Source organism: Castor canadensis, chromosome 2 (genome assembly GCF_047511655.1).
Source record: "Castor canadensis chromosome 2, mCasCan1.hap1v2, whole genome shotgun sequence".
Lineage (NCBI taxonomy): Eukaryota > Metazoa > Chordata > Mammalia > Rodentia > Castoridae > Castor > Castor canadensis.
The window spans coordinates 27,247,739-27,265,916 of record NC_133387.1 but is presented as its reverse complement, the minus strand read 5'-3'; the positions used below and the strand labels follow the sequence as shown (position 1 = coordinate 27,265,916).

Genomic DNA, 18,178 nt, shown 5'->3' with positions numbered 1-18,178 from the left:
TTTTCTGCCACTTACCTTTTCTGCTGACTGTGCTGTACCAAAAAAGATGGGAATGAAAGCTAACCAAATGATGCAGGTGGTGTACATGGTAAATCCAATAGGTTTGGCTTCGTTGAAAGTCTCTGGAACACCTCTTGTTTTAATGGCGTAAACAGTACAAGTGACCATCAATAGAATACTGTATCCGAGTGAACAAATAAGTGAGAGATCAGAAATGTCACACTTGAGTACTCCCCTTGCATTCTCTGGATCTAGTGTCCGCTGTTCTCCATAGTCAATGATGGTGTGGGGGGGATCTACAACAAACCACACAAACACTCCAAGGAGCTGTATGGAGATGAGGCTGAAGGTGATAACCAACTGAGATGCTGGACTAATAAACTTGGGTGCTGTGACAGATTTCTTCCCCTGCTCAAATATTCGGTGGATACGGTTTGTTTTGGTCAGAAGGGCTGCATAGCTGAAACACATGCCAAGTCCTAGGAAAATCCTCCGGAAGGAGCATATGATTGTATCAGGTGCTGCAATCATTAAAAAGGTGATTGAATAACAGAGAAAAATCCCTGTTAGGAGCACATAACTAAGCTCCCTTCCTGAAGCTCTCACAATAGGTGTGTCATTGTAGCGGACAAAGGTCACAATCACAAACGTGGTGGCAATGATCCCCAATATTGCAATAAACACAGGCACCACAGCCCAGGGAGAATGCCACTCCAATTTGATGATGGGGATATGCTGGCAGCCCGTGCGGTTAATGTTTGGTCTCTGATCCAACGGGCATAGTTCACAGGAGAGCTCATCCACCTGGTAGTTGTACCCTTCACAGCGCTCACAGTGCCAACAGCAAGGGACCCCTTTCACGGTTTTCTTCCTCTCTCCAGGCTTACAAGGCAGGCTGCAGACAGACGCTGGGTGAGTATGTTCTCTATTAGCCCACTGCATGTCTTCCACCTGTGGGTATAAAAAATTAATGAGCCTTCCATTTTCCCCCATTTATAATAACCTAATCATAGCCACAGGTTTGTAATAAATCACTGAATGCTGACAGTACAAATACAGTTTACCATAATAAGAACCCAGTTTCTTTCTCTGATATTGACTTTATGAAAGTGTTAAATGATTGGGTCCAATAAATCATTCACAACATAAACCTGATGAGTGTCATTAGTTTCTATTTACCTACTCATTTCTGACCAATCTGACATTTGGAGAAAGATTTATTGGCCAAAACAGTTTTAACAAGAAAAAACTTAAAAACATTTAAAAATAAAAAGCTCCATAGCAAGATACTTTAGAGCTAATCACATGTATAAATACCAGAATCTTTGAAGAACTGGATTAGGATATAAACTTATATAAAAGATGATCCATGTCTTTGTACCTTTTTGGGAGAAATTCAGATCATACTGTACAAATTTTGAAAAAAATGGCACAGGGGTGACTTAAATTTCTGACTCCTCGTGTGCTCATGCAGATAACAGAATTTATGTGCTATCCCCTCCTTAGACTTGAAATGCACTTTCCCCCCTATCTTGTTTTTCCACTTTGTGAATAAGTCCTTGCTGAATGGATAGCTTAAGGGTAATGTTCTCCATTGGGCAAATACAGTCCTATAGTGAATTAAAGCAGTATAATTAGTACAAATGAAGATGTTTCCCTATCTGCTTAATATTTGCCTTAGGGCCTTAAAGTTGAGTCTTATAAATCACAGAATACTTTTAATAAAATAATGTTTTTAAGCTTTATTTTGTATTATTATATTATTGTTGCATTGGGGTGCATTGTGACATTTACAAAAGTTCTTACAATATATCATAGTTTAATTTACCCATTCAATCATTCTCCTTTATCCGCCCTCCTCCTATTGGGATGGTACCAACCATTGATATTTTACCTTGAATTTCTTCATCTTCTTAATATATAACTATTTTAGCAGAATTCTAATTGAACAAAACTAGAAATTATGAATAATAAGAGACCATTTATTATGAAAAGAAGTTACAAAAGGTGAGGTCTGTGGAAAGAATGATTTTCTCAATTTGCCCTTAATAAGTATTCATTGAATGCATGAGGAAGGAAGAGCAGGAAAGATACCACACAGAGACCTAAGGAATAAAGGACCAACCTGAAAGCATTGGGATTTAGAAATATAGAGTTATTCAGAGAGGCACAGAAAGGGGAGGTGAAGACATTTTTGAAGGGGAGAAAATAAAACTTATTTTCCCCAAATCAGCCTTAATAATAATCCTCAAGAAGAATTACTATACTCAGTGGTAGTCAGCTGCCAATATGGCCAGCAATAACCTCTTCTGCTAGAAACCCATGAACTCATGTGGGCCTATTCCACTTTGAATAGAGGTGACCTACATAAATAATAGCATGTTCTAGGAATGATGGTACGTAATTTCTGATGGTAAGTCATTTTTTACTTATGCTTGCTCTCTTTTTTATCATTCACTCCAGAGGATTTACAGTGTCATGAAAATTCTCAAGCAGTCCTATGAAAAGCAGTGGAGGTCTTCTGTCAGCCACAACTACCAACTTGCCATGCATGTGAGAAAAACACCTACAATGTAATTGTCTGGTCCCTATCAAGCCTTTGGGTATCTGCAGCTCTGACTGATATCTTATCTACATTGTTATGAAAGTCCCTGGGCCTGAAAGCCTGACTAAGTTGCTCCTGAATTTCTCCTTTACAGAACATACGTGATATTATAAATGTTTGTTGTTTAAAGCTGTGAAACTTTGGACTTCATATTTACACAGCAATAGAAAACTAATGCTGCTCAAATTAGGCTCATCCGGTCTATGGGCACCATCATTTGAACATCAGTATAATAATCTATAGAGAAGACTCAGAAAATGACAGCCTTAACATACCTTAAAAATTTCAGGTGTATGCTGGACACATCTCCTATTTGTATTCTTAGCTACTTGGGAGGCTGAGATAGGTTGGATTACTGTTCAATGTCAGCCCAAAATAACCACAGCAAAATGTACTAGAGGTGTGGCTCAAATGGTAGAGCACCTGCTTTGCTAGTGCAAAGCCCTGAGTTCAAACCCCAGTCCCATCAAAAGTAAAAAAAGGTCAGGTGTGTAGTTTCAACAATGTTCCTTCTTCACCCTTAATGTTATGTTACCTTATTTTGGCAACTACATGACTGTGAGTGTTCTTATGAACAATTACTTAAAAACACTTCCATTATCCAAGCACAGAGGACTATCTAAGCCACCCAAGTTGGAATTGATGTGTCTTTAATTTCAAACATCCTCCCTTGAGAAAAGAGATGCTACTTCATGTGTCATAAGCTCACACAAGGCTATTAGACCTATCCTGTCTGTTCACCACAAAGGAAAACTTTGTTGTAACTCTATTCATTTGCTATTACCTTGTAATGACTTTAAAAGGTTATTTTATTTACTTAGAGGGTTTCATTAAGGCAGGAAAATATTAAATCAGAAGCACATAGTGGTTTCTCTCAAAAATATTGAAAAACAAATGAAATGTTCCACTGAGTGGCTGAAGTATTGATTTTATACCATAATGGACTCATAAGATAATAAAACATTTTTTGAAGATTATATTTCTAAGGTAATTGTTGTAAAACCAAAATTGCATTTTTTCTGGAGCTTCTATGAGTTGACAACATTACAGTCCAAAAAAAAAAAAAGAAAAAAAAAATCAGCAAACAACATCCAGAAACCTTAAATATTATCATCACTAATCACATGTCTGATATTTTAAGTCTCAATACACTTTATTTTACAAAATGAAATAAGATATGTTAATGAAGAGATTTACCTATACTATGTCCCATTACATAAGGATAAATATGTTTTTATAAGCTAAATATAAAATTTTCCTTGATAAGTTTTCTCCATATGTAGCCAATGGCAAAATGTTTTCATAAATGAAAAATAAACTTATAAGATTATGGAAAATAGCACAGGTTTTTTAAAGTTGTGAATTTCCTTTAAATAAAACAGATTTAATAATTCATATAATAAGATGGTAAGTATGTTTTAATAAGCATGCTAAATAAATGACCCCATTTTAATCAAAACATCTATTAATGTATAACTATACTATAGATTGACTTTATAATTAAAGTCTGAACACCAATCACTACCAACCTTAAGGAACAACAAACACATGCTTGGATAAGGATCTTATAAATACATTAATATGTGAAAAATAAAAAGTTATTTGTGCATAGCTGCTAAAGGGTGATTTAAAAACAATTTGTGGGAAAGTAGATGGATCTAGAGATCATCAGTGTTAAATAAAACAAGCCAGACTCAAAAGACAAATACTGCATGTTCTTGCTCATGTGTAGAAACTAAAGCTAAAGAAAAACCTAGACATGAACATAAATGGGGGACTACTTTTGGTCAAAACCAGTGGGAGATGGAAGGAGAAAGAGAGAGTGAGGAAGGAAAATATGATCCTAGTGCATTGTACACATGTATGGAAATATAATAAAACTCATTAAAAAATTTGCAAGAAAAATAAGAAAAGGTGGGATGAGGGAGAAGAGATAAGAAAGAGCAATAGAGGGGGTGAATATAATCAAAATATACACATGTGTGGATATCTCTCAATGAGGGCTGGCAGCATGCCTCAAGGAGTAGAGCACTTGCCTAACAAGTGACAGGCCCTGAGTTCAAACCCCAGTACTGCCAAAAGAAAAAAAACAGAAAAGAAATATCACAAACCACCCCACATTGCACAATAAATGTGCCTTAATAAAAATGTGAAAAAATAAAATAAAATATTATTCGAAAGAAAATTAAACCATCTAATTTCTATGACTTTGTTACACAATTTAAGAAAGGATCAATCAACCCTATTATATTTCTATATTAATAAATTATACAATCTTTCATAATGAGTGTAAAGAGAAGCCTCATTCAAGTATTTTTAAAATTTGTCTACATCATGCTTGGTATTATTCTGATATTATAATGTTTCTGTCTAAAACATGTAGTCTAATAAATTGACAAGAATATGGACATCCCAGGAACAAAAAGATAGCCTGTTTTTATCTTGACAATGTTTACCAATAATGATTCATTCAGTAGGTTTCAATCCAGTGCATTTCAGAGAATATAAGCCATTAGCTGGTTTCTGCTGTTGTATCCTGTTTTTCATACAGAAAACTACATCAACAATCACACAAACAAAAGTTCCTGTGTGAGTGTGCTAGCACTTTTTAATCTTTAACCTCTCCAGAACAGTTGGCCTAGTTTCATAAATTCTTAAAAGACAGAATAATTTTTATTGAATGATTTTCTTCTGTATAGAAGAAGACTCCTAAAAATTATAAGAATATTTCACAACTGAAAGCTCCATTATAATTGATAATTTCCAGTAGTCATCACAATACTCTCATGTGATAGGATTCCTCTATTACGGTATTTTCAAGGATATTAAGTGGTATCTTCATTAGTTTGATTATCATATGTGTGGGAAAAATTTAAATATAATACAGATAATTGACATCTAGTGGTACCACGCATAATTCTTTTCATCTTGCTCTATACATAAGCATAGTATCAACAAACATTTTAGATGACTAGTTTGACACCCCAGTATTCAAAACTCAACTCCTTGACTGATTTACACAATGGAAGGTCACAAATGCAAACATTCCTACTGACATTAGAACTTGTTAAAAACCCTTCCTTTCCCATTCAACCCATATAATTATGATATATTATATATGTATATACATATCTATGCATACATATATATATATATACATATATATGTTACAAATGTGGTAATACTCCCCAAACTTATTTACAATTTCAGCACTATCCCTATCAACATTATTGCTATCAAAATCCAGGCTGGCTCATTTTCAGAAAGTGGAGAGCTGATCCAAAAGTTCCTATGGAGATGTTAAGGTACCTGAATAGACAAAACAGTTTGGAAAGCAAAGAGCAAAGCTGGAGTACTCACAGTAATTTTTAAAATTTTCTCCAAAATATGGAATACCCAAAACACATAGTACTGGCATAAAGATACACAGATTAATGTCATGGAATTAAGAATACAGAAATAAATCCATACACAGAGATGAGCAATTGATTTTGATAAGGATACCAACAAAATTTAATGGAGAGAGAGTAGTCTTTTCAAAAAGTGGTGCTAAGATAAGCATGTATCAATATACAAAAGAATAGAGATCCCCAAATCACACCATATGCAAAAATTAATGCAAAATGTACCAAAGTCTTCACCTAAGAACTGGAAACAAGCAAATAACAATATTAAATGAAGGAGTTCTTGGATATGATACCAAAAGCAAAAGCAATAAAAGACAAATAAATTAGACTTCATCAATACTAAATACTTTTGTGTTTTATAGACACCATCAATATTGTAAGAATGCAGCATAAAGAATAGGCTAAAATATTTTCAAATCACATACTACTAAGGTATTCACATCTAAAATGTATTTTACAAAATCTCCTAAATTCAACAAATAAAAGCTAAACAATACATTTAAAACAATTTAATGAATTTAATAGTTATTTCTCCAAAGAAGATATACAAATGGATAACATCACATGAAAAGATAGCCAAAATCATTAAACAGCACAGAAATGCATATCTAAACCATAACACAGATTAGAATGATTATATTAAAAATAAAGACAATAACAAGTGCTGGTGATGATGTAGAGAAATTGGAAATCTTTGCATTGCTGAAGACAATGTAAAATGGCACAGTAACTTGGAAGACAATTTTACAATTCCTTAAAACCTTAAGCATAGGAATTCCATTCTTACATTTATAACCATGATAATTGAAATTTTATGCCTACCCAAGAATTCATGCCTGCATGTTCAAAGAAGTATTAGTCATAATATTTTTAAAATACAGAAACAACCCCCCATGTTCATTGACCGATGAATAGATAAACAAAATGTTATCTACTCACACAATGGACTATCATTCAGCCATAAAAAAAAAAACAAAATATTGATACATGAAATAAAATGGGGAACCTTGGAAAAGTGCTAAGTGAAAGAAGTCAATCAATAAAGAGTATATTTTGTCTGATTTTATTTTTTAGGTAATGCCCAAAGTAAGAAAATTCATGGAGACAGGAAAAATGTGGCATGGTAAACAGGAAACAGAAATTCAGAGATAAATGGTATATTAATGAATAGCTTTATTAAAAGCACACAGACACTATTTTCTTTGCATTATACTTTATATTACTCAATAAATTACAGCATTCAGTCAAAACATTAAAAAAAGGTAATGGAGGTGCAGGAAGAGCAGTTCTCTGCCTCTAACCTTGCCTGTTTGCACAAATAATTACTGTGCTCTGGGAACTAAGCAAGAATATCTTAAAGAAACTTATCCTGGGAAAAACACTTGGGAAAATATTTATATCAACAATGGAGACCTGTCTAAAAGGGAACATCTAGTAGAACCCATCCAAATTTAATGACTGGACCAACCTTGATATATCTGGGCCCTATTGATAAAATTATGTCACAACAAAAATGATTAAATATATCAAATGTTCAAAACAAAGGGAAATATTCATATTAGGGTACATTTGAACCAAATCGTCAACCCACTTTTTTATCATAAATACCCCTGACATTAGAGGACACATTGCACTTATCAGATGTGCCACACATCTTTATGTGACTGATAAACTTTCATGGTCTCTACCTTGATGTGTCCTAAAATTATTTTTCTGTGACATCACAAACTCAGTACACAGGCACAGACAGAGGCATCTTTGCTTTTGGAGATCTCCCTGGAGCCTCACCAGTTCAAGTAATAGTCTTAGTCTCTTTTCTGTTGCTGTAACAAAATGATTAGGCTGGATAATGTACAAAGAGTAAATGTTTATTAAGCTCACAGTTCTGGAGGCTGTGGCATAAGTGGAGCTGATGGAAGAAAACATGTCCAAGTTTGTGGTTTATACATATATGAATAGCAGTCTGAAGGATGTGTAGGAGACAAGATGTAGAAAAAATATCTGAAGAGTTCTCCACAATGAAAAAAATACCAGAACAGAGACACAAGAAGCCATGACAAACTGGAGAAAGTGGTTATTAAGGATACCAAGGGTATAAATTAAACACAACTGGTAAGAACAACAGAGTGTACATTAAAGGTAGTAGATGGAGTAGAATACACAGTCTAGGAAAGAGGGTGGACATTAGACCATGAAGGTTTTTAAAAGCTATAGGGAGGAGTTTGGGTGTCATCTTGGGGTAGACGGGATCTTCTAAAGAATGAATCAATTGGAAGACAGAATATCAGAGCTTGAAGACAAGTAGATATACTAAAAAATCAGATGAAGATACAAAACAATGAAGAAATATGAATGGAATATGAAAGAACTCTGTGACTTCATTAAAAGAATAAACCTATAAATCATGAGCACTAAAGAAAGACAACAGGTACAACTGAAAGGCATAGGAAACATATGCAACAAAATAATAGCAGAAAACTTCCCAAGTTTTCAGAAGAGTTGCCCATCCAGGTATAGGATGCCTCTAGGACTCTAAGTAGGCATGACTGCAACAAATAAGTGCCAAGTCACATATAAAGGTAAAACCATCAGAATAATAGCAGATTCTCAACAGAAACCATAAAAGTAAGGAGGGCATGGAATGAGGTATTTCAAGTGCTGAAAGAAATAACTGCACAACTGATTTACTCTACTATCAAAGCTATCATCCATAATTGAAGGAGAAATAAAAACCTTCCATGATAAAGAAAAACTAAAGCAATTCATGACCACTAAATCAGCACTGCCAAAGATATTCAAAGGATTCCTACACACAGAAGATGAAGATAAACATAGCCATGAAAGTATGGGAATAAATAAATCTCAGCAGATGAGTAGATTAGCAAATGAATATTAGGAAAGAATCAAACACTAAATTAAAAAAGCAACAAGATGGCAGGAATTACCACATACTTTTCAATGTTAACACTGAATGCTAATAGACTCAATTCCCAATCAAAAGACATTGATTGGTGAGCTGGATTAAAAAGTAAGACCCAATGATTTGTTGCCTATAAAATAATGCATATCACTGACAAAAACAAATATTGGTTTACGGTGAAATGGTGGAAAAGGATTTTTCTCAGCAAATGGACCCTGAAAATAGGCAGGACTTGCTAAACTTATATACTATATACATATATAGTATATATTATACTTAAGTATAGCTATACTTATATATAACTATGTAAGTATATATATACATATATGTACTATATCACTGATAAAGTGGACTTCAAATCCAAATTATTCAGAAGAGACAAAGAAGGTCGCCTTATATTGATAAAAGGAACAATATATCAAGAAGAAATAACAATCATTAACATAAACATGTCTAATATCAATGCACCTAACCTCATTAAACAAACACTACTCAACTTAAAAGAATAGATAGACTCCTAACACAATGATGGTGGGAGATTTTAATACCCCACCATCAACAATATATTGGTCATCCATAAAAAACAATCAACAAAGAAACCTCAGAATTAAATGACACCATGAGAAAATTGACTTTACAGATTATTTAATCATTCCTCTCAGCAGCTCATGGAACTTTCTCCAAAATAAATCATATTTTATGACACTACACAAGTCTTAGCAAATATAATAAACTTGAGTTAACCCCTTGTATTCTATCAGACCATGATAGAATAAAAACTAGAGCTCAACAACAAAAAGAAATTACAAAAAATAATCAAACACAAGGAAACTGAACATGTTGTTGAATGGCCAGTGGGTCAATGATAACTAGAAGGTAATAAAAAATTTCCTTGGATATAATGAAAATGAAAACACAACTTACTAGAAAGCATAGGACACCAGTACATATAAGAGACAGTAAAGGCAATGCTAAGGGGGAAGTTTATATCTATGAGTACATTTAAATGCAGAGAAATTTTAAATAACCTAATCCTATACATCAAGAACCTAGAAAAACAAGAGTGAGCTGAACCCCAAATTAGCAGATGGAAAGAAAGAACAAAAATTTGGGCCAAAATTAATGAAATAGAGACCATAAATTATATAAAAAAGCAATGATCAAAAAGAGTTGGGTCTTTGAAAAGATAAATAAGATGTATAAACCCTTAGCCAATCTAAATACATGGAGAAGAGAAAAAACCCAAATTAAAATTTGATATGAAAATGGGGACATCATAACAAACACCAGTGAAACCTAGAGTACTTCAAGAACCTATATTCAAATAAACTAGAAAATCTAGAAGAAAGGGAAACAAATCTGGATACATCTGGACAACCAAAATTGAACCAAAAGGATATAAACTACCTGAGTAGATCCATACCAAGCAAGGAGATTGAAGGAGTAATAGAGTCTCCCAACAAAGAAAAGCCCAGGACTTGATAGATTCACTGCGAAGTTCTACCAAACCATTAAAGAATTCCACTAGTCCTCAAAATGTTCATGAAACAGAAAAGAAAGGAACACTACTAAACTGAAGTAAACAACACGTCAAAAAGATCATATCCCATGATCAAGTAGGGTTCATTCCAGTATTACAAAGACAATTCGATATATGCAAATCAATAAATGTAATACAGAATATAATCAAGGACAAAAATCACACAATCATCTCAATTTATGAAGAAAAAGCATTTGATAGAATTGATCATTCTTTCATGGTAAAAGCTCTGGTTGGGTGCCAGTGGTCTATGCTTGCAATTCTAGCTCCTTGGAGGACTGAGGTTGGGAGGATCATGGTTTGAGGCCAGCCCAGACAATTCATAAGACTGTCTCCAAAATAACCCAAGCAAAATGGGCTGGAAGTGTGTCTCAAGCAATAGTGTCTGCTTTGCAAATGTGAAGTCCTGAGTTCAAATCCCAGTCTTACCAAAATATACAAACAAAAAACTCTGAAGAAACTAGGAATAGAAGGAATGTACCTCAATATACAGGAGAGGGTATATATGACAATACTGTAGCCAATATCATACTAAATGGGTAAAAATGGAATCCATTTCCTCTAACGTCAGGAACTGACAAGGGTGTCCATTCTCCCCACTCTAATTCAATACAGTTTAGTATTCTTAAGCAGAGCAATAAGACAGAAGAAAAAAATAAAAGGGATTCAAATATGAAACAAAGAAGTCAAATTATCCTGATTTATGGATGATATGATTATATGCCTAAAAGATCCTAAAGATGCCACCAAAAACTCAATTAAACACCATAAGCACTTTCAATAAAGTGGTAAAACAAACTCAATACACAAAAATCAGAGATTTTGTATGTTACAGCAATGAACAGACTCAGGAACAAATCAGGAAAACAATTACATTTGCAATAACCTCAAAAATATACATAGGCATAAATTTAACAAAAGAAGCAAAAGACATCTATAATGAAAACTAGAAAGCACTGAAGAAAGAAATTAAAGAATACAGCTGAAGTTGGAAAAGTCTCTCATTCTCATGGATCAGCAGAATCAAAATTGTAAAAATGGCTATAATATGAAAAGCAATGTATACCTTCATTGTGATCCCCATCAAAATTCAAATGACATTCATCACAGAAACAGAAAAGGCAATCCTAAAGTTCATGTGGAGGCACAAAAGACCTTGAATAGCCAAAATAATCCTCAGCCAAAAGAACAATGTTGGAAGTATCACAATACTTGAATTCAATCTATACTACAGAGCCATAGTAATGAAAAAAAAAAAACATGCTACCAGCACAATAACAGACATGAATACCAATAGAGCAGAATAGAAGACTCAGATATAAATCTGTACAGCTGCAGTCATCTGATTTTTGACAAGGGAGCCCAAAACATACATTGGAGAAAAGACAGCCTGTTTAACAAATGGTGCTGGAAAATAATAACCATGTGTTTAAGACAGAACCTAGATCCCTATCTTTTATCAATTCAAAGCAGATGAAAAATATTAATGTAAGATCTGAAGCTGTGAAACTACTACAGAAAAGGATAGGAAAACACTAAAACATGCAGACATAGGCAATAACTTCCTGAATAAAATTTCAATAGTTCATCAATTAAGAGAAAGGAGTGACAAATGGGACTGTATCAAGCTGAAAAGATTATACACAGCAAAGGAAACTAGACTGAAAAGACAGTCTACAGAATTGGAGAAAATCTTTGCCAGCTACACATCTGACAAGGGTTTAATAACCAGAATTTATAGGAGATTCAAAAAACTAAACTCCTAAAAAATCAACAACCCAATGAAGAAATCTCAAAGGAAGTAGTACAAATGGCCAATAAATACATGAAGAAATGCTCAACATCTCTGACCATAAAGGAAATGCAAATTAAAACCACATTGAGATTTCATATAATTCACTCAAAATGGCTATTATCAAGAACACAAGCAACAAATTTTGGTGAGCATGTGGGGAAAAATTATACATTGTTAATGGGAATGTAAATTAGTACAACTACTGTAGAAAGCAACATAGAAGTTCCTCAAAACATTAAAAATAGAACTACCATATGATCCAGTGATACCACTCTTGGGTATATATCTGCAGGGAATGTAAGTTCAGAATACAATAGAGATACCTATGCTTATTGCAGCACTATGCACAATACCCAACCTATGGAAATATTCCAAACACCCTACAACTGATGAATAGATTAAAAAATGTCCTATATATACACAATGGAGTATTATTCAACAACAGTGAAAAATGAAATTATGTCATTTTCAGATAAATGGGTGGAGCTGGAGACCACCATGTTAAGCAAAGTGAGCGAGTTTCAGAAAAAGGCTGCATGTTTTCTCTCATACATGGAAGACAGACATAAAACATAAATGTATACACAAATGCAAACATGATTATTTATATACATATGTATGTATATGTACATAGAAGTATATATGTGTATGTTCATGTATATATATATAAACAAACATGTTTGTGATAGTGGGACTGTTTGAGGTGATGAGGGAGAAGGAGGAAGCAGAAAAGAGAATGACAGAAAGTGAATAATATTGAAATACATTGTACCTGCATAGGAAGATGGAATAATGAAACCCATTGAAAGCTGTTGAATAATAAGATGTGGGGGAGAAAGTGTAAGGAAGAGTAGTAGCTGGAGTTAATCTGATCAATGTACAATGCTTTCAAGGGTGAAATGTCATTTTAAACCCCCCTTTATATAATGAATATGCACTTAAAATACAGGACAAGAATGTAAAACAGGTCCTGTTAGGGTGTGGATACCACTGGGAAGGAAAGGGGTGAAGAAAAGTGAATATTAGAATAATGAAACCTATTGAAGTCATTTTAAGTGTGGGGGAGGGAGGTGAGGTAAAATGATGGTAGGGGCGAATCTAACCAAGGTGCATTATAAGTATATGGAAATGTCACAATGAATCTTCCTTATACAAATAATATAGCTAATAAAAATGTTTTTAAAAAACAGAGAAGGGGAGAGTTAGAGCAAGAAAGAAACCAAAAGATGACATCTAGATTTCTGATTTGTCCTTTAGCCTTAGTATTCCACTTACTTCTAGTTCTCATGTTTGATCAATCAGTAATTTATATGGCCATGCATGATTTTACTCATCTGTGCCTCCCATGTAATGGATGACCATTATTTATCAAACTTTCTTCTTTCTCATAGAGTTGTTTGTGGCTCTTTTACAGTATGTAATAGTGTATTTGTTTGGTTTCATTTCTATTTAATAACGTATTTGTTTAAAATTTTGGTTTGTATCCTAGGAGTCACTTGAGGTGATTACTTAAAATACATATTCCTGTTTCTTAGACATTACAGCTCAATAGGTCTAGGAAGGCCTCAAGTCAGAATTTTGAAAAGAAGTCCTTTACCCTGTAGTGATTTTTACCCAGTAATTTTGAGGCATACTCTTGTAAGCATTAATTTAAAGTTTATTATAATCAGAGAGTAGGGACCAGGTACTATTTTCTACCATTTCATTCTTGAGCCTAGCATGGTGTCTAAGTTCTAATAAGCATCAATAAATATTAATTGAATGAATAAGGAATGAAAGAACAAGTGAATAAGTGGTGGTGTTACTGAAAAGGGTGGTACAAAACAATGTTATCGGTTTTGAGAAGTAGATCATGACTTGATTTATGAGTTTGAGTCAGAATTGTTGGGAGGTAATGATCTCAAAGGCACAGTCATATGCAAGACAATTGAATACTTATAAAGGAATTCTCACCCATAGAAATTATAGAAACTCTAAACGGAGCATGGCACAATTAGAGTTCTGGACTGAGCAGAATTTAAGGAACCAGCTCAGAAAGGTCAGCAAAGAAGGATGAAAACACATGGCCTGATAGAAACTAAGGAAGAATCCAGTCCAAAGTCCAAGAAACCAAATAAATACTTAATTTTAGAAATGAGGAAGTGGCAAGTGATGTCCAAAGACAGTCAAATTTCATGAGGAATAGATTTGAAATTTTAGAGTTCCTGGTTCACTTCTGAGATAAAATTTAGCCCATCTATGAACTTTTTTCTCATCCACCACACCCTAAAACGATTCCCCGCTGGTATTTCATTAGCCTCCAGTACATCTCAGCTCCTGATGCTGATTTTTGGTAACTGATATCTGGGTGCCCTACATTTCATTCAACTTCTGGTCAGGAGAAGAATACTTTCAACTCTTGACTCTGAGCTTAGGGGTGGCAAAATCTGGAGTGTGAGTGTTGGGGTCTGAGTCATGGAATAAGTGGCTTAAATGAAGAGTGTAGAAGTTATACCTGAAATATTTTTGCTAACCGGGACACAGCAACCCAGTAATATTTTTTCATCCAGAGTCTATGTGCAACTATCCTGGCAACATGGTGTCACAATGGTATTGAAGCAGATAATCTCTTAATTATAAATTTTTTATCATTCTCATTTAAACACTATACTGATAATTTTTAATCATAGCCATTGAGATATAATTGTGTAACTATGGTCATGATTATATTCTAGGTAGCCCAAAAAAAGAGTTTCAAACAATTTGCTTCCACAATTTTTTCTTGTAGGAATAATTCATCTAAATGTTTACATAAATATTTTAACTTCTCACAATGGTTTAGTATATTATACGTTTCTGAATGTTATTGAAAAGTATTATTAATATTTATATGTTTAACATAAAATATGAATCAAATGTCATACATGAATAACTATAATTAAAATATAGTGCCAGTGCTTCATTGTTAAGGATAAATAGAAACTAACATGAAAATCACCTCAGGACTAACAGTCTCCAGTGGCGATTTTGAGAACTTTTAGAATATTCCATTTCATTTTTCACATTTCTTGTTTTTCCTGTATGAATTTAAAATTTCTGCAGACAGAAACTAATACAGTTCATTATAAAGATTCTGTGATATTCTGAACAACATATTGATGACTTACTCAGTGCAAAACACTTTTCCATTTCAATCTTAGCCCATATGACTCAATGGACATTTAACCCAATGTCTTGTAGGTTTTATGAGGTAGAGGCCTTCAGAACATTAAAGATAGACAAAGGGGTTTAGAATGAATGTCTTCAGCAACCAGTCACTTGATACTGCTAAACAAAAAATACACATAAAGATAACAACAGTAATTATAATAGCAGCTAACCTTTATTGAGGGCACACTATGTGCCAGATGTATTCTAAGAACTTAATATTAAATGCTTGTAACAACTGTGGATTAGATATCCCCAACCCCAATTTATTTAAGGAGTCTTAGGTCAGTAGATAATGTGCCTCACATAACACAGCTATTTAGTGAGGTGGCTTGCAGTCACACAATATTTCTTGCCTCTCCACAGTGCTCCCAGGGCAGTATATGACACATAGTAGACAGCTAAAACTCGTTGAAAATTACCTACATAACGGACATACAGAATAGAAAGCAGAGGAGATAGGAAACAGGGCAGGAGCCTTAAGAAATTTAAAATAATAGTCTAGAGGAGGGGAGTATAGCCCTAGAGAGAAGCAGAACAATGAGTCATACAAGTAGGTTCAGTTCCCTAAGAATGGGAAAGAAAAAGTGAGTCTTAAACAAATGAAAAAAGAGGAATTAAAATAATTTATCTATTGATTGTCTATATAAAGATTTTTTTCTTCACACAGGACACACAATAGCTTGGATCTTATGTGTCCCTCCAAAGGTCCATGTGGTAAAGGTTTGGTCCCTGACTATTGGGAGGTTGTGGAACCTTTCATCAGTGTGGTCCAGTAGGAGGTCTCTAGGTCACTGAGTGCCTTCACAGGGGATTATGAGGACCTATCCCTGTCCTTGCTTTCTTTCTCTTCCTGGCACTCTGCAGCTTTGTCATCTGGCACTCCTCCAGAGTTCTGTTGTGGACTGGAACCTCTAAAGCCATGGGCCAAAATAAAGTTTATCAATTGATTGTCTCAGGTATTTGTTAATAGTAACAGAAGGCAAGCACCATATGCCTTAGAACAAAGTAAAACTTTGTTTCAGTTTGAGAATGCTACACCCTACTGATTCCTTTCCCCCCATAATCATTACACTGAAACACAGTCTCCAGCTATTTGGTTCACATAAGACTATCATAATCCATAATCATTACTTTATCAATTTAGCATGTTTTATTCAAAGTAATTCTACATTGTCTCTTTCTGAAATGTAAAGCAAAGCATTTTTTGGATGTGAGACACCTGGCAGAGGTGGAATTGAGGTGCTGCATTATACACCAAGTGAAAATAGGATTACTGAGTCCTGAGTTTTCCAACTTTCTTGTCCACTTGATTCACAGGATGCTTTAGTCCTGACTTGCATCCTCCCAACAGGGAATTTGAAAACTCAACTTTGGGGATATTTATATTCAGCAACCTAAAAGAAAAGCTCTAAATAAGGAGTCACAGTGACTTCCCAGTAAAGCCCACTATCAATAAACATGCCAGTGTGCAGAGTTTAAATCAGTTTTTTTTAAGTTCAAGGATCATTTTTTAAGTTCAAGGATCATTGTGCATTTGAAGAAATTTCCATCATGTAAACAGATAATAAGTTAAATGAGTAGGCAAAAAAGATATTTGGAAAAAATACAGGCTATACACTGAGAGGAAAACATCTTTTAAAAAAACTTAATAACTTCAGAGATTTTGTTTAATGCATATGTGAAACAAGAAAAAATTACTGTCAAAAAGAATATCCAGAGAGTGTGAATGGACCTATGAATTAATTATAATCATCATGATTAATATTATATTTATTTATAGTAGCATTAATTATATTAAAATGTAATACTGGACAAACTTACTGATTATAACTTCAGAAATAAAAACCCAATAGAAGAATCAGAAGGTAAATTTGAAGTCATCTCCCAGAAATTAGAGCAAGAAAACAGAAATACCTCAGGAGGAAAAAGATCAGAGAGTTAAATGGTCAGTGCAAGAAACCCAATATGTTTATGATAAGATTTCAAGAAAGAGAAAATTTACAGTTAAGATTATCAAACCAGAAAGTGAAAATCCTTCCTGGAACAAAAGGTTTTTAAATTCTAGATTAAAAGGGGTTCTGAGATCCCCACACAATATATAAAAATATATAATTATTACATTGAGATTTCAGAATAATGATCATAACTAGAAGAACTTAAAGGATTCTAAAGATACCCTCTCAACAAAAAAGTGTTGCAAATAATAGAGTATCTGGAAATTGAGATCCAGAAAGGTAAGTTGATTTCCAATGTAGGTGTCAGCAGTCTGTTATTAAGAAGAAAAAGAAGAAAGAAAAGAAGAAGAAGAAGGAGGAGGAGGAGGAGGAGGAGGAGGAGGAGGAGGAGGAGAAATTTTTTCATTTAAATTCTCAAAAAAGACTACCCTTCACTCTCAGGAAGCCACAGGTTCATGTGCTTGTTACACCTAAATATGAGAGAAGTGAAGGGGGAATTGGTTACAAGGAACAGAGAGCGGGAAAGAACATCACAACATGAGGGTAAAGAGAGATACCTGTATCAAGCCATGCTGCACACCTGTCAGGTAATCTAAACCGAAAAGAGTGGAGAGCATCTCTATGAATATAAAATTCTCAGCTAAACAGCTGTCTTTGGGGTTTGTGTGTGTGTGTGTGTGTGTGTGTGTGTGTATGTATATATAATCATATGTTTTTATATATGTATAACAATTATATGTTAGATATAGATAAATATGGAGCAACCT

At 34.0% G+C, this 18,178-nt stretch overlaps 1 protein-coding gene across 3 annotated transcripts in view; it reads right to left on the bottom strand.

The window, feature by feature from the left end:
* Grm8 (glutamate metabotropic receptor 8) overlaps window positions 1–18,178 on the bottom strand; it is a 767,244-nt gene that overhangs the window by 95,741 nt on the left and 653,325 nt on the right. For all 3 annotated transcript variants that reach the window (XM_074063968.1, XM_074063975.1, XM_074063963.1), the window contains exon 9: window positions 16–951. In XM_074063968.1, the coding sequence (XP_073920069.1) occupies window positions 16–951 (936 nt within the window). The remainder of the gene's footprint in view (window positions 1–15; window positions 952–18,178) is intronic.